This window comes from Leptodactylus fuscus, chromosome 7, assembly GCF_031893055.1.
Source record: "Leptodactylus fuscus isolate aLepFus1 chromosome 7, aLepFus1.hap2, whole genome shotgun sequence".
In the NCBI taxonomy this organism is placed as follows: domain Eukaryota; kingdom Metazoa; phylum Chordata; class Amphibia; order Anura; family Leptodactylidae; genus Leptodactylus; species Leptodactylus fuscus.
Window position 1 is genome coordinate 127,255,855 of NC_134271.1, and position 16,899 is coordinate 127,272,753.

The window sequence follows — 16,899 nt, forward strand, 5'->3', positions numbered from 1 at the left end:
CCCGCCCTTGTTTCCTGCTAAGGTAAAAGCAGTGACTGACAGGTGAAGCGACCTATTACGGCTGAGTGGGGAGGACGGGATTGGAGAGGAACAGGACACGCCCACATACGGGCGGAAGTGCTGTGGTTGGAGCTGGGGAGTGAAAGGTGAGTAAACAGCGGGCTGTGAGCCCCTCGTTGTGCTGTAGTGACCATGTACGGAGCAATGGCTGCAAATACGAGGGCTGTACAATGCTAATAGCTAGTGTAGAGCAAAGGGAGGATTCGCTCGTGGCAACCAATCAGCTCATTGCTTTCATTTGTTACCTGTGCTGGGAATATGAAAGCTGGAATCTGATTGGCTACTGCTTAGTTATGCCGAGGCTTCCTGTAAACCCCCCATGTCTGCACCCATAGACTAGTCAGCGGCTACTACGGGCCCATGTAATGCAATGTATTGCTCAAGCTATTTCTTTGTGATATGCCTTGGTACTGGGTAATTTGCCTGATTTAGTTTTTCAGTACAGCAAAAAATTTTTTAAAAAGTCAGCACCTACCCCAAGAGTATGCCAAGAGGGCAGTGTGACCGTTGGCAGGTCTGGCATCACTCGGGGGTCCCAAGCCCCATTGTAGAGGGGTTTCTAATTCTGTAGGTCACATTCGTAGAAGACAGGAATTGAGGCACAACCAGTCTTGCAACAAAAATTTACCATTTTATCCTTTTGTCATCAATCACAGCACTTTGGGTGGGACATAGCACGAGGCGGAAATGGGTTCAATGGCCCAACATATTTAGGGAGCATTCACACTGCAGAGAGGTCTGTAACAGAATGGAAAACAGAAATACAGAGTGATCAAGGGGCCACAGTGGCTCTGGTTAGCACTGCAGCACTGGGTCCTGGTGATCAAATCCCACCAAGAGAAAAAAAACATCTGCAAGGAGTTTGTATGTTCTCCCCGTGTTTGCATGGATTTCCATCCCATATTCCAAAGACATACAGTACTGATAGGGAAAAATGTACATTGTGAGCCCCATGTAACAGAATAGTATACAGAAATACAGTGTGATCAGTAACAGAATAGTATACAGCACGATCAGTAACAGAATAGTATACAGAAATATACAGTGATCAGTAACAGAATAGTATACAGAAATACAGTGTGATCAGTAACAGAATAGTATACAGAAATACAGTGTGATCAGTAACAGAATAGTATACAGCACGATCAGTAACAGAATAGTATACAGAAATACAGTGTGATCAGTAACAGAATAGTATACAGAAATACAGTGTGATCAGTAACAGAATAGTATACAGAAATACACAGTGATCAGTAACAGAATAGTATACAGAAATACAGTGTGATCAGTAACAGAATAGTATACAGAAATACAGTGTGATCAGTAACAGAATAGTATACAGAAATACAGTGTGATCAGTAACAGAATAGTATACAGCACGATCAGTAACAGAATAGTATACAGAAATACACAGTGATCAGTAACAGAATACTATACAGCAAGATATATATATATATATGGATTGATCAATAAGATACTAAGGGCTAGTTCACACGGGGGCAAAGGGGCGGATTTTGACAGCGGATTTCGCTTCAAAATCCGCCCCTTTACAATGGTGGTCTATGCAGACCGCCAGGCTTCTTTTTTCCGTCAGCGGCGGGCTGCTGCTAGCGGAGAAAAGAAGTGACCTGCCCTATCTTCAGGCGGAAGCCGCGCGGGTTGAGCCGCGTGGCTTCCGCCCCCGGCAGCACTCTCATATGTCGGCTCATTCATTTGAGCCAACAGCGGAGGGGAAAGCCGCGACCGCGATGGTCGCGGCAGGCGGGTTTTGACCAGAGAGAGACGCGGCTCGCCGCGTCTCTCTCGGTGTCATAACCCACGCGGGCAGTTCACGTGTGAACTAGCCCTAATTCTGTCATAACACATCAATAAGACACTATGATTTTGTGAAAAAAAAAAACATGTTTTACTACACCGGTTTACCTATTGTCTCTTTTTCTCACGTCCTGTATTCTTCACCTGGACCTCAATAGATTTAGACATTGCCTTTCCCATGAGAGATTATTTATTATCATTACTAGAAATCTATAGTAATGCAGATAAAATAATATGCAGAGTCAATGTTTATTACATTACACAGGTTTGGAAAACACTTACATGCTGCTAGGACAGATGGCGTTCTTGCAGGGAACTCAGTGTTACACTTGTGTTTACATAGAGCGATAACGCTCACTGAGCCTTTATCAGCAAAATGCAATTAGCTGAACTGAATGCTTAGACTGCAGAGCATTAAATAGAACTCTGTCCCCTTCCCTCCAGAGAGCAGTGATTCATGTCATCCTATCTGGATGTGATACCAGGCTGAGTGCCATGACAACGATGAGTAAACGATGTGAGGAATAATTTTACATAGCAGGCAAACAAAGCAGCTTTGCTAAAGCAATGCTTTTAGGAAAACTCTTGAATTTACATAAGCTAGCAGTATAGATGATCTTTGGGGCAGGAATACCCCTTTGCGCTATGCGCTCAAGTGCAATGCGGAATGATTATGTGAATTCCCGGGGTTGTCTGCAGCAGTGGTAGTCAACTGAAGGTAAGTTCACCCGTGAATTTTTGGTCTGGATTTTGAGGTGGATACGGCTGAATGGGAGCTGGTTGTTCCGGCTCCCGGAAAAAGAAGCAACATGCTCATTCTTTCAAGCGGATTCGCCTCGCAATATCCGCCTGAAGACACTCCCTCCCGACTAGGCCCATTCATTTGGGCCTAATCCGGAGCGGAGTGCACGACTGGATGCCGGTATACTGCACTGGCATCCAGTCGCAGCTACCTGTATTTTGGACCGGAACCTGAGGTGGCCTCCGCCTCAGGTTCCGGTACAAAAAACCCTGTGTGAACTTACCCTGAGGGTCCACGGGTGCCCTTCCTATAGCCCCTGGCTCTCCTGTCCTATTTTACATGTTTTACAGATTTCACTAATTATGACTCTATTTAGACAACACATAATTAATCTGACCAGCAGGTGGCAGCATCATACAGTGAAACTTCTTCCTTGTCATCTCAAGGCTTGCCAGTAGGAGGCATTTGCTGGGCAGCATTTGACTGAACCAATTCTCAGGCGGAAAGCATAGTTGCCAATTGTCCCAAATTTGCCAGGACACTCTTGAATCTTAAGCCCAGTTTACATCTGCGTTCATGCCATTCTGTTCCCCTCTCAAGTGCAAGCAGCACTTCTCTCTCCAAGCAGAAACCACACGGACCCCATTATAGTCTGCGAGGTCCACGGATTTCCTAAGGTAACCGCTCTTTTAGGCGGATTAGGTCTCCATTGGGCGGGTCCCTAAGCGGACTTTCCGAACTGAATCCCATGTGTAGATATGAACCAGGCCTTAGAAAACTCTGATTATATGATATTTTGTAGCAGGTTTTTCCTCTTTCGTCTCCGTCTGTAATTTCCAGTTGTCTCGGAGCTGGTAGGTGGAGACAACACACAGAAAGTAGAGGAGAGTCTTCTGCATAGCGCTGCCATTCAGCAGAATCATAGCACATGATAGCAGATTGAGAATTGAAATTGTTCCTGAAAAAAAAAATTGTAAGAGTGGTCCCATTTTATAGAAGGGCTCATTGCAAATTGGTAGGGCCAGTCCAAATACAAAAGTAATCTTACACAGGACTGCAGTCCTAAATTACCAGATTGAAACCACTGCTCCGGTCCGTCCCCATAAGCCCTGCACCGTATATGACTACTAAAGCCAATCAGTGGTTGCGGGAGAGGGACCAATGACATATGTGAGTGACATCATCCTGGTCCCTGACCAACGACCGCAAAGGTTAATTGTCATGTGGGGTGCAGGGCTCCTGGGAAACGAGACATGGTATGTGACTAAACAGGCTAGGGTGGCCAACATTGTAACGCTGGCACAGGTGGGTATGTTTTTTTACCAATAGGGCTCCTCTGGAGTTTGTACAATTCCTGAACAAACTCCTTAATAACGTCCCATAGTGCGCATAGAATAATATCCCATGGTGGCCACCATACAGTATAATATCCCATAGTGCACAGTATAATGTCCCATAGTGTCCCTCCATACAGTAGCATGTCCCATAGCAGCCCTCAACATAGCAGTGCCCGCCTCACACATTATAATATCCCCCAGTGGCCCCTGCACGCAATATAATGTCTACGATTTTCTTTACAAATTCAAAAAAAATTCAAGTTCGCCACCCATAAAGTATTATTTTACTCTTAAGACCCCATTATATAATGAGCAGAGGCTCAGAGGAGATCATTAAACATAACTAACATCAGTGTACTCACCTCCCCTGGGCTCAGACTTCAGTTTTTTGGCCTCATATTTGTTATGTTTCCTCACCTCCCCAGATTTCCGAGTAGAAGTTCTATTTTGGATGTGTTTGGCCCCAATCAAACTACTGGGTGAACTTTGTGCGAGGTTTACTCAACAAATACCCCCCGTACAGCCTGAGCTGGGGACCATGAAGGTATAGAGCAGAGACCACTGGGCTGCAGTCTACAAAAGCCAAGGCAATCGGCGCAGGGAGCTTGGCAGTCAAGCGGCACATATTCAATATCCCATCGCTCGGGCCACCGGAATTTTCCTGGTGTTATAGATTACCAATCCCTCTCTGATACTGACCTGTACTGATGTGATTAAAGCACTTGGGGTGAGATACAAAACGTATCTGTAAATCTGCAGCAGTCTCTCACTCAGCTCCTGCTCACCATTGCCCTCTCCATAGACCTCTATGTAATATCATACCTGTGTTCTCAAAGCAAATTCAGCAGAGGTTTCAGAGTGAATGTCAGTTTAGCGGGAAGGAGGAAAAAGAACTTGGTAAGTGGAGAAAGAGGCATTTTTCACTGACAAGATACATGACAAACTTTCTCGTATTCACTTGCACTATTGATTCGTGCAAAGTTTGTGACCATTTAAGGACTGTGAACCCTTGTGTGATTTGTACAGAATAATTTGTATCGGGCCTCCTTATCTAAACTGTCTTAGGCTACATTGACATGGCAGAAAATGAAGAGGAATTCCTTTTCATATTCCGCCGCCGTATTGAGCCACCCATGACAGGATTTTCCATTGTGACTTTTAGGCCCAGATGAATGGGAGGGAGTCTCGAGTTGTGGAATCTGTGGCTGAATCAGCCGTGGAATCCGCCTCAAAATCGAGTAGGACACTTATTTTTATGATTTTTCATTGAAAACAGTGGGAGACAGATTCTGGGTTCAAGAGCGGTAGTATGGCACGGTCACTATATAGTGCAGCTTAGACTCTGTACACTGTGTAGATATTAGCGGTTTGGTAGTGGTCTTGGTTGTTGGCCCATAGAGGTGTTGAAACTCTAGAAGTATAGAAGATTCTGGGGCACTACACACGGGGAGATGGGAGCTAGGTGGGTGGCAGGATTCGTCCTTGTTTCTCTGGAATTCCTTCATTCTCTTTTCCGGGGGATTCCGACCATAGTGTAGGTGATACAAAGGAGATGAATATGATATACCGTATATACTCGAGTATAAGCCGACCCGAATATAAGCCGAGGCCCCTAATTTTACCACAAAAACTGGGAAAACTTATTGACTCGAGTATAAGCCGGGGGGGAAATGCAGCAGCTACTGGAAAATTTCAAAAATTAAAATGGTGGGAGTTTTTGGGTGCAGTAGTTGCTGGGAAAGGGGAGGGGGTGTTTTGGTTGTCTGTCTGCCCCTTCCCTGAGCTTGAGGACTGAGTTTTCTTCCCCCACTTGGAATTCAGCCTGGCTGAATATAGGGGATCTGCAGTGCTCCTATTAACCCCTTCCCGATGGAACAGGAGCACTGCAGATCCCCTATATTCAGTAGACCGGGCACTATCAGACACAGGGATACCTAATGTGTATGTGTGTCACAGTCATTCTCTACTTTTGTATCTATTCTAGGGAAAGGAGGGATTTACAACTTTTATTTATTTTTTTTTTCTAAGCTTCTTTTTTTATTCACTATTTTATGGGACATTCTATACATTGCTATTGCGGCTGGTCATAGACCCCCCCTTCCCCCGCCCTGCTCTAAAAAAAAAACAAACATGTTTTTTTTTTGCTGACTCAAGTATAAGCCGAGGGGGACTTTTTCAGCTCAAAAACTGTGCTGAAAAATTCGGCTTATACTCGAGTATATACAGTAATTTGGTGAAGCCCCCCACTCTTTTTTTCTTCTTCCTTCCCCTTCCTTTTATTAGTCTCATTGAATTGCTGTTCCTACTTTCCAGGACTTCTATTTTGCTATCTTTGTCTTTCCACCCTTTGACATTGATTTGGGATGGCAGAGTATGTAATGGGTGTGATGTACATATATATGGCGGTTCATGACTCCACATAGGGGACTTCCCAGTGACTATCCACTTGTATCTCATCTTGTACCTTTGATTGAACACCTATGTGTATCACTGTTTGGCGACCTCTATCACTTTGTATGGCTGACATCTAAATTTTGCTTTGCAAAAATTCAATAAACTGCTAAAAGAAAAATTTAGAACTGTTTTATAGCTTATGTTTGTCAATTAACAAATCAATATATGGTGTGACCTTTGCCCTTTGGAGGAGGAGTCCTGGAAGTGATGATACGGCCCCCACAGGGCCCCGATCTCATCATCATCCAGTCTGTCTGGGATGACATAAAGAGACAGACGGATTGGAGCAAGCCGACATCCACAGAAGATCTGTGCTTAGTTCTCCAAGATGGCGGAACAACCTCCCTGCCGAATTCTCTCAAAAATGATGTACAAGTGTACCGAGAAGAATTAATGAAAGGCAAAGGGCAAAGGTCACCCCCAAATATTGATGGGATTTAGATTTCTCTTTTCTTTAGTTTAATGACAAAAATAATCTATTAACCCTTCTATTTCTGAAAGCATTCTTACTTTGCAGCATTCTTTTCTACACCCGCCTAAAACTTTTGGGATTATTTTTGGGTTATAGGATTTTTTGGTTGTTAGGATTGGCAGTATTGTGCGCTATGTAGCTATCAGGAGTATGTTTATAGCAGGAGTTGCCTATTTTGGCCAGTATAGGTTGCGGCATACCTGGGAGGCGACATGGTCAGCGCAATGTGATGTTTATCCTGCAGCAGTGTACACTAATTGATGTTCTCTTCTTTACATTAATGTGGATTATTTGCGTTAATTGCCGCCCGGATTCGCAAATTATGGTGTTTTGAGTACAATAATTGATGCTCGGTGTGTACATCATTATGCGTCTACAGTCTATTATGAACGCTTCCATTCATGTTTACATTGGGAACAGTCTAATCTCCTGGTATTACGCTCTGTAATATATGCTTTCACCTTCGTAGCTCACAAGGGTTCTTTTTTTTTCTGTTATAGTAATTATTCAGCGTACATTGCTGTGACGTATATCATTATCTTCCTTTTTTTTTCATTTTATTATATCTCTCTAATTAATTATTTAGGCCCTCTTCACAAAGTGCTTTTTTTTATTCATGTATTTTTATATCCAAAACGAGAGACAGGTGAACCAAATCATCCCGAGTCAGGCTCAACATGAATATTCTAAATTGATTGTTTTTTTGAGATCCGTCAAACTAAAATGGCCACCATATTTTATTATGGGGTCTCTTCAGACCCCAGAGGATGATAGGTGGAGGTCCAGGAGAGATGTCAAAAATATAAAAAAAACATTCATACTCTCCTTCTGTGACCTCTTTTAGGCCTCCTCGTGGTGTTCGCGGCTTTCTGGTGACGTCTTGCACCTGGGTTCATTGCTGAGGCTTGTGATCGAGACATCAACGCATATTGTTCACATGTGCATGCCAATCATCATGATGTCATGGCGCTCAGAGTGCTCATGTCACCACTGAGACAGTGTTCTATACTATGTTTTATACATAGCTTCCTAGGAGCCTTGACCGTGTCATACACTATGTTTTATAGATAGGTACCTAGTTACCCGGACAGTGTTCTACACTATGTTTTTTAGATAAGTACCTAGTTACCCTGACAGTGTTCTATACTATGTTTTATAGATAGATTCCTAGGAGCCCTGACAAGTGTTCTGCACTATGTTTTATAGATAGGTACCTAGTTACCCTGACAGTGTTCTACACTATGTTTTATAGATAGGTGCCTAGGAGCCCTGACAGTATTCTACACTATGTTTTATAGATAGGTGCCTAGGAGCCCTGACAGTGTTCTACACTATGTTTTATAGATAGGTTCCTAGGAGCCCTGACAGTGTTATACACTATGTTTTATAGATAGGTTCCTAGGAGCCCTGACAGTGTCCTACACTATGTTTTATATATAGGTTCCTAGGAGCCCTGACAGTGTTCTACACTATGTTTTATAGATAGGTTCCTAGGCGCCTTGACAGTGTTCTACACTATGTTTTATGGATAGGTTCCTAGGAGCCCTGACTGTGTTCTACACTATGTTTTATAGATAGGTTCCTAGGAGCCCTGACGGTGTCATATAATATGTTGTTGGCAATTTTAAGGTATGGTTTGCCCATCTCTAACCAAAACCTGTAAAATAGAAATCCGCCCATATACATAAGGAAGAGTTCATACCTACAATGGAGGGTATATAATCAAGGGTCTGACGGGATCCATTGTACAACAGACTTGGCTTTTGTCTTTGTGTCTGTGATAAAAGGAACCCCACAGCACAGATCTCGACAGAGCCTAAAGAAGGCCATATACATTTTTAATGCTTTTGAATAAAAGATAATAACATAATGTATGCAGTGGCAAATTAGTAATAAAAATAGGGTACTCGTGACATAAAATATAGGGCAAATGAACAAAATTTAAAACAAACTGGGAATATGGTAATGTGCAAATAGGAAAGGACTATACACTGCAGCATCAAAGAAAAGAAAAAACAACTAATAATATCCATACAATCACACACCATTTATACCACCCCGTGCCCTAACTCACATTTGGACAGCAGTCTCAGACATCTCAAGCCAATGCAACCATATTTTATCAAACTTGAGACAAATCTGGGGAGTAAATATCTGATGGAAGTCAAAGTGATCATGCAGGAACGTCAGAACTGTCAACCAAAAGGAGGACACAGGACAGGACCGTATGCAATGTATAAAAGTGTCCAATTCAACTTGACCATGGGTGCAATTTGCAGAGAAGGGAGCCTAACCAGTGCATAGTAAATGCGGTGGAGGAGGCGGACCGAATTAGGAAGTCTCTACCGTTCACCACAGTGTCAAAAGCACTGCAACCAATTGTAAGACTGTGTTTAGGCTTGGAGAGATCAGAGGTCCCAAGGAGATCCTCCATCTTAGAGAAGCCCAACTCAGGAGCAAGGGAGCCGATTTGAGCCATAAAGGCATATCTTAATTGGAGTTAATTGAAGAAGGCATGCCATGAGACCCCTTGATGTTCTGGAAGGAAGTTAAATGTCACTGGGCAAAAGTTATCCCTGGAACTTCACCCAAATCCTCATCGATTTCATCGCCCCTGGAAGTGCAATAAATCAAGGTTTAACCAGAGAGGATCCTCTGGGATGGCAAAGAGGTAGAGTTCCTTTTTAGGATGGCTTGAGCTACACGCCACGCTTGGGCCACAGTTTTTATCAGTAACATTTCTCTGCAAGGATATATATTTCTATAGAGAAGGTTCTTCAGACTATAATATGAAACCACAAAAATATCCGACAGTGATGTAGCCACATTACTCAAATCAAGGTCTCTCCACCATTGGGCTTTCATTAGATGAGAGGCTAGCCACCCCTACCTGCCAATAGAACAATATATGATACTGTTCAATTTGGAAGAAGGTCATAGGTAGAAATATAGGACGAGTGTGAGAGGGAAAGGGACTGCCATGACTTCAGTTGCTTCTCAGTAGAGGCCACCATGGGATCATGGTTATGAGTTTGATACTCCAGTAGACTGAGCGATACCCCTACCCCTACGTATTTAAATTGAGAAACCACCTAGAGGGGCACAGAAAAGTTCAGCCATGGAGCTTATTGCAGAGGCAGAGAGAAAAATATTGACGCCCAATTCACCGACAGGCCAGAAAAAGATCCAAATACTTGAATAGTAAAGAAGCCCGGGAGGGACCATCGTCCTCATATAGGGATACTTTTTCAGCAAGGGTACCCATACTGAAACCAGGTACATCCAGGAAGTACCAGATACCTGGAGCCAGGGGCTCAATGGCCATGACAAACATTAGAAGGTGGCCATACCCATAAGCAAGACCAACCAACAATTGAAAATTGTGGTGTTGCGACATGTCCTTTTTGGGGTAAATAGGATTGGCCATGTGTTGTTCTGTGGGCAGTATGCCATTGTACTCTATAGGGAACAATTAGGGCTTTAAAGAGATTGTCCAGGATTTGAGGCAACCGCACAGACAGTTGGGGCGGGTGTTCTTGAAAAATAAAAGGCTTACTTATCTGTCCTCGGTCGCTCTGGGTTTCGGTCATGCACCTGGTTTCCTCACGTGCCAGAAGCTGTGAAGGTCATGTGGCAACTGAGACCAATCGGAAACCTCAGTGGTTGCTGGCAAGGAATCGGTGATGTATGTGAGTGAGCAGGACCGGACAACAGAGCGATGTGGACAGGTGAGTATATTCTTCTGTTCCTGAGCATTCAGTGCAGCTAGTTTTTGTGCTTGATAGGAAGAGTCTTTCTAACAACAAGTGGGTGGTTTTAAGTAGAAGAAGGCAAGAGGATGTGACTTACACACAGTCTAGTTGGAGCTCTAAGTAACATCCCTTGTCTGTTCCTGCCTGACACCACCCACTTGACATTAGGGAGTCTAGGTCACATGTCGGGCAAAACTAACTGCACTTATTGCTCAGGAACGATGAGGAATGGGAAAAAAATTTCAATGGTGCTGGAATTAGTGGATGAGTTGCCTATAAAATAGTTTAATTTTGTTGAGGTGGCAAGTGTCTTCTATAATAAAAAAAAAATTCGCACCACAGATATGCAGGAATTTTATTAAAACTATAACTTTGATCAATTTATTGGCATTTTATTACTGTAATGTTTCCCCCTCTTATGGGTGTTTCACATGGCTTTGATTTTTCTTTGATTTTTTTTTGTCTTTTTAGAGTACACAGCACCAATGAGGATGATTGAGAACCTCGATTCTGATGATATGGTCTCCAGCAAGGACATGTGGGCCGAGATCTGCCCCAGTACTCCAGACATCCAGGAGGTGAACCCGTCAGACATCTTTTCAGACTCTTTCCTGTGTCCTAGTGAAGTACCCCAGAATGTCGGGTCATCTTACTCTCCAAAACCTTGGGCTCCATTACAGGATTCTGAAATATACTTAGCAACTTTGGGTCAGTAAACGAAATCCTTTCTGCTTTTGTGTATTCTCTGCATGCCTCTTATTATTTGTTCAGCATGAGGTCCAGGTAAAGCGTCATTCATGTCATTGTTTCCTTTCAATTTCATACTTTCTGCCTCAATGGAAAGTGTTGCGTTCGGAAACTTGGCAGCTTATGAAGGATGTATTTATACTGCCGATATGAATTGCGGCCGTATTCTTAAGGCCAGTTTTCGACCCCGAGTTTTTTTTTGTGTTACCCCAAAGGGAATTCTGTCAGATGTCAGATTTTACAAGAGTTGTGGGTGTAATTGGAAGGGCACTGAACGTGGGATATGAAATGTTAAAGGCGCTGTCAGATTTTAGTTTTCTTGGACACCTAGTCAGAGATTTTGTACTTAGTTCATTGAAGATGTCATGTATTCTACCGTATATTGATGCATAATAGAAGGAATTTGTCATAGGCAAAATGTTCTTAAGAAACTTACAAGACTCTTAGATGGAGTTTATTCTTGTTTTTTTTTTTTTTAAATGGTCGCTAACTTTTCAACAAACTTTGCATAAATCAGCAGTCCAGGTGAATATTATAAACTGTGATATACTGTATTTTATGCACTATAAATCTTAAAGTATGAATGTAAGAAGGTGGGCAACAGAGCGGGGTCCCCGCTGCCGGAAGCGGTAGTAGTGGAGCGATGCTGCGGGCCCTGGGCGTGAGGAGAGGGTGTCCAAGACCTGGTCTGTAAAGATGATGGTGGCCACTCTGATGCAGAGCAGCCACCATACCTACCGGGTCTCTGCTGTAATGTACAGCAGAGGCCCGGAACTAAAGCCTATGATTAGGATAAGGACTTAAGGGCAGTAGTAACACCCACTTGTTAATTTACCGTATATACTCGAGTATAAGCTGACCCGAATATAAGCTGAGGCCCCTAATTTTACCACAGAAATCTGGGAAAACTTATTGAATCGAGTATAAGCCGAGGGGGGAAAATGCAGCAGCTACTGGAAAATTTCAAACATTAAAATGGTCGGAGTTTTTGGGTGCAGTAGTTGCTGGGGAAAGGGGAGGGGGTGTTTTGGTTGTCTGTCTACCCCTTCCCTGAGCTTGAGGACTTTTTCCCCGCCACTTGGAATTCAGCCTGGCTGTATATAGGGTATCTGCAGTGCTCCTATTAACCCCTTCCCAACGGCACAGGAGCACTGCAGATCCCCTATATTCAGTAGACCGGGCACTGTCAGACACAGGGACACCTACTGTGTATGTGTATCACAGTCATTCTCTACTTTTATATGTATTCTAGGGAAAGGAGGGATTTACAACTTATATTTACTTTATTTTTTAAAGCTTCCCACTATTTTATGGGAGATTCTATACATTACTATTGCGGCTGGTCATAGACTCCCCCCTCAAAAAAAAGAAATAAAAAAAAATATTTTTTTTTTTTGCTTGACTCGAGTATAAGCCGAGGGGGGCTTTTTCAGCACAAAAACTGTGTATAATTTTAGATTATTATAGATTTTATATTATTTGTATACACACATTTTATTTTAATTCGATTATAATTTATAGTTTAAGTTTTTAATTTATAATTTTTTCAAAAATTTTAGAACGCAGGCTGCAGAAAATTAAAGGTCAGACCTCTGAAGTGACATCCAAGGACATGTTACTTTCACTAGGACAAGCAAAAAAGGAATGCTGGGACAGATTTCTACAGGAGTCCTTTGAAAGCGAAGCTTATATTGGAACAAGTGAAGTTGACAATAGGTAAAGAGAAGTCATTATATTGTGATATATTACAGGAAACTATCAAATAAACAGATGATTGTTTCCTTTCCCAGAAAATACACTTGCATTGTGGTCTTCTTGCTCCCTTTTGTGCCTGCTCTGTATATAAGTTTGACAGTAATCTTCCCCCTTTTATCCATTACTGTATTCTTTAGATGAGGCGCAAATCCATATCATCTTTTTACACTAGTTTTCCGGCATAGAGGGAATGATGAATTTGCCCTATTTCGTCTACCAGAGTAGATTTTATTAAATCATGTCTTCAGTGATCCCATTCAATCATATTAATATGGGGCAGTATAGAATTAGACTTACTGCAGCCCTTTACTTGCACCCTGCTGCTAAAGCAATAGCTAAAATAGCTTGAAAACCTTAGCCCAACAGAAAAGTGAATTTGTCTGTGTCTTTAGAGACAAATAGCCTTTACTAAATCCTGTGACCACAGCAGCATCAACGCTTACACAAGCAAGTGGTATCTGTAGATTGGGAGGAGTTACAAGTTATGTGTTATATCTTGCAGGATTATAGAATCAGTGACCATGACCGGGCTACATCTCTGCTTCTATTAATGTACATTTTAAGGGTGGGTTCACATCTGCGCCCGGTGTCCAGTTTAGCCAATCTGGCGGGTTTCCGTCTTCTGCCCCGAGAAACTGGACTTTGTGTCTGGCTAAAAAAAAAATCAGTTTCGCTGCGGAGAGGCAGAAGTCGCTCATGGGCGGTCACTTTGCAAACCCATTCAAGTGAATGGATTTGAAAATTGGCTGCGGGATTGGCTAAAGTGGACATCGGGCGCAGATGTGAATCCGCCCACACTCTGATCTTCATAAAAGACGATTTGGAACTGGGTTTTCTAAACTTGACATCCTGTTTTAAAGGGATTAGCAGAAGTTTTTAATTGTTGTGTGTGTATTTGTGAATGTATACAATGTTGTTCTAGTATTTTTAAATGTCCGGAGTGAAATGGTAATAAAACAGTTAAACGTAGTTGATAGTGAAATATGAGTCACACCGCGGTATTCTATAAGTAAGCATTGTAAGGCTAATGTATGCTTGCTTGATATGATATTACTATTCTGATATATGGATATATATGGATATGATGTCACCTAGTTTGAACTCTGAGGCCTGATACTATAAATAAACGGATCGCTCTGGGATTTGCTCTAGAAACTCCACGTATATGCCATACATCATGAGCGTCTGTCTATCACCCCAAGGGTATTTAAAGGGATCCTATCATTGGATACCCCCCCCTTTTTTTTTGACTAGCATGTCATAATAGCCTTAAGAAAGGCTATTCTTCTCCTACCTTTAGATGTCTTCTCTGCACTGCCGTTCGGTAGAAATTTGGGTTTTCTTCTGTATGCAAATGAGTTTTTTCCCAGCACTGGGGGCGTCCCCAATGCTGTGAGAGAACTCTCCAGCGACACCTCCATCTTCTTTTGGAACACCCTTTCCCTGTGTCTTCTTCCATCCTGGGTTTCAATCTTCTAAGCATGCATAGTCGGCTGTGCATGCCCACGGCCACAAGAAAATGGCCGTTTACACTAGCTTACTGTGTAAGCGGCCACAAGAAAATGGCAACTTACACCAGCTTACTGTGTAAGGGGCCATTTTCTTGTGGCCGCGGGTATGCGCAGCCAGCTCTGCCCAAGGCCCGATGGCAGAGCCGACTGCGCATGCCTAGAAGATTGAAACCCAGGATGGATGAACACACAGGGAGAGGCCGTTCCATAAGAAGATAGAGGCGTCGCTGGAGAGTTCTCGTAGCATTGGGGACGCCCCCAGTGCTGTTTGAGCACTGAGGACCGCCCCCAGTGCTGCGAGAGAACTCATTTGCATACCAAAGAAACCCTTGATTTCTACCGAATGGCGGCGCAGAGAAGACATCTAAAGGTAGGGGAAGAATAGCCTTTCTTAAGACTATTTCTACGTGTTAGTCAGAAAAAAAGGGTATCCAATGATAGGATCCCTTTAAGAATTGGACGCTCACAGACAATGAGTGGCAATCTCTGTTTGGGATCAAAATGAAGTTCTACCATAACCTGAGCGGATGTGTTCAGTGTGACTTTTGCATATCTGTTGTAATGTACTCCCTAGTCTAGTTAAGTATGCCCGTCCAGTTTGGGTAAGAGGTGAATGGCACCCAGTTCTTATCAAGATCTGACCATGCATGGTCATCATAAGGTCACGTATATAGGACATCTACACATACTCGCCCCAAAGTAATACAGATGTGTCAAAGCTATATAACTGCAGAACTTGTTGATATAAAGCCGGACAAAGTGCTTATAATCCTAACAAGACTGTAACATATTACAAGCCACGCGTTTCATACTGACCGGAATCCATTACCTCAGCATTACATCCCCTGACATATTAAATCACAGCTCATTACCCTTGCCTTAGTCTCAGTGTTTTGGCTTTTATTTGTATCTGCCTACGCCTATTGATTTCTTTCCTTTTTCCAATTCTCACATTTTCAGCAAGCTAGAACATTTGAAGAGGTGGCTGCAGCCCGAGAAGGTGGCTATAAATGCAGAGGAAGTACAATGTCTAATACCTGGTGAAACTCCACCAATAAATGGTGACAATGAGCAGGAATCTTCTTCTGTTGAACAGTGAGATCCTCTGTGCTGCTGGTACCCAGCTGTGTATCTGACGGTCCATATAATGCAGTAGCAGTATATACTTTCCATGTAAATCCACAAACGCAACACGTTCATCATGATACAGCATAAAAATAAAAATCTGGATAGATATTTTTTTAGATTTTATTTGTATCGTATTTTAATTAAAATGCTGCATTTGTGTCCTTCATGTATAAACAACTTTTCATAAATGAATAGTGCAGAAAATATACATCTTTATAATATATCTTCTTAAAGAAATCTGTTTTCTTCTCCACTTTTCACGTAGTTACTTTCTTCATATTAGTCTATGAAGAGGGGAGAGGGATAGAAAATTCACTCAAATAATTGCTGCTATTCCTGTTTTTTTTTTTAACACTGCTAGGTTGTAGATAAGAGGTTTGGAGTGCACAGAATAGGAAATAAATCAATTAACCAGCCTCCAGGAGAATCTCCCTCCCTCCCTGCTTTCCCTCCATAGAACTCTATGTGTGAGGCTGAATATGGAGAAGGATATAATGTAAATAAAGCAGTCACATTGTACATAAGGAGCAGGAGAACAGCTTAGATCTTCTTAAGATATATTCTAAAGTTTTATAAGATTTCTTATATGCACTTTTCATTTCTGCAAAGTTGTATATAACTTTAAAGCATATATCCAATTATAAAACCACTTTTCATAAGGGAATAACACAAGTAAATATAAGAAACTTTGTAATATCTCCCTCCCATCACGCAGTCTGTTATCACTAATAGAATCCTTCAGCCTCACATACTCAAGTTATTTCCAACAAAGAAGTCTATGGAAAAGGAGAAGGCTGATGGAGGGAGAGACACAGTGATAAGAGTATGAGTGAAGGGAAGAAAATAGTCTTAATAAATGCAGAAACCCAAGCCTAAATGTTTCATACTTGCACCTAATGTAAAGAAATATCAAAATAATTTTCATATACAGTACAGACCAAAAGTTTGGACTCACCTTCTCATTCAAAGAGTTTTCTGTATTTTCATGACTATGAAAATTGAAGATTCACACTGAAGGCATCAAAACTATGAATTACCACATGTGGAATTATATACTTAACAACAAAGTGTGAAACAAGTGAAAGTCTGTCTTATATTCTCGGTTCTTCAAAGTAGCCACCTTTTG

At 42.2% G+C, this 16,899-nt stretch overlaps 1 protein-coding gene across 2 annotated transcripts; it reads left to right on the forward strand.

Moving 5' to 3' along the window:
• The first annotated feature begins 71 nt into the window (after positions 1–71).
• CCDC32 (coiled-coil domain containing 32) lies at positions 72–16,098 on the forward strand. Of its 2 annotated transcripts, none has more exons than XM_075283093.1 (4): positions 72–146; positions 11,104–11,340; positions 12,939–13,095; positions 15,606–16,098. In XM_075283093.1, the coding sequence occupies exons 2-4, from the start codon at positions 11,118–11,120 to the stop codon at positions 15,742–15,744; spliced, it is 519 nt and encodes a 172-aa protein (XP_075139194.1). In that variant the 5' UTR covers positions 72–146; positions 11,104–11,117; the 3' UTR covers positions 15,745–16,098. The 2 variants fall into 2 exon arrangements, with proteins under 2 accessions (XP_075139194.1, XP_075139195.1); XM_075283094.1 differs by lacking the exon at positions 72–146 and adding an exon at positions 7,057–7,142 and having other exon boundaries at positions 11,113–11,340.
• Positions 16,099–16,899: the final 801 nt, after the last annotated feature.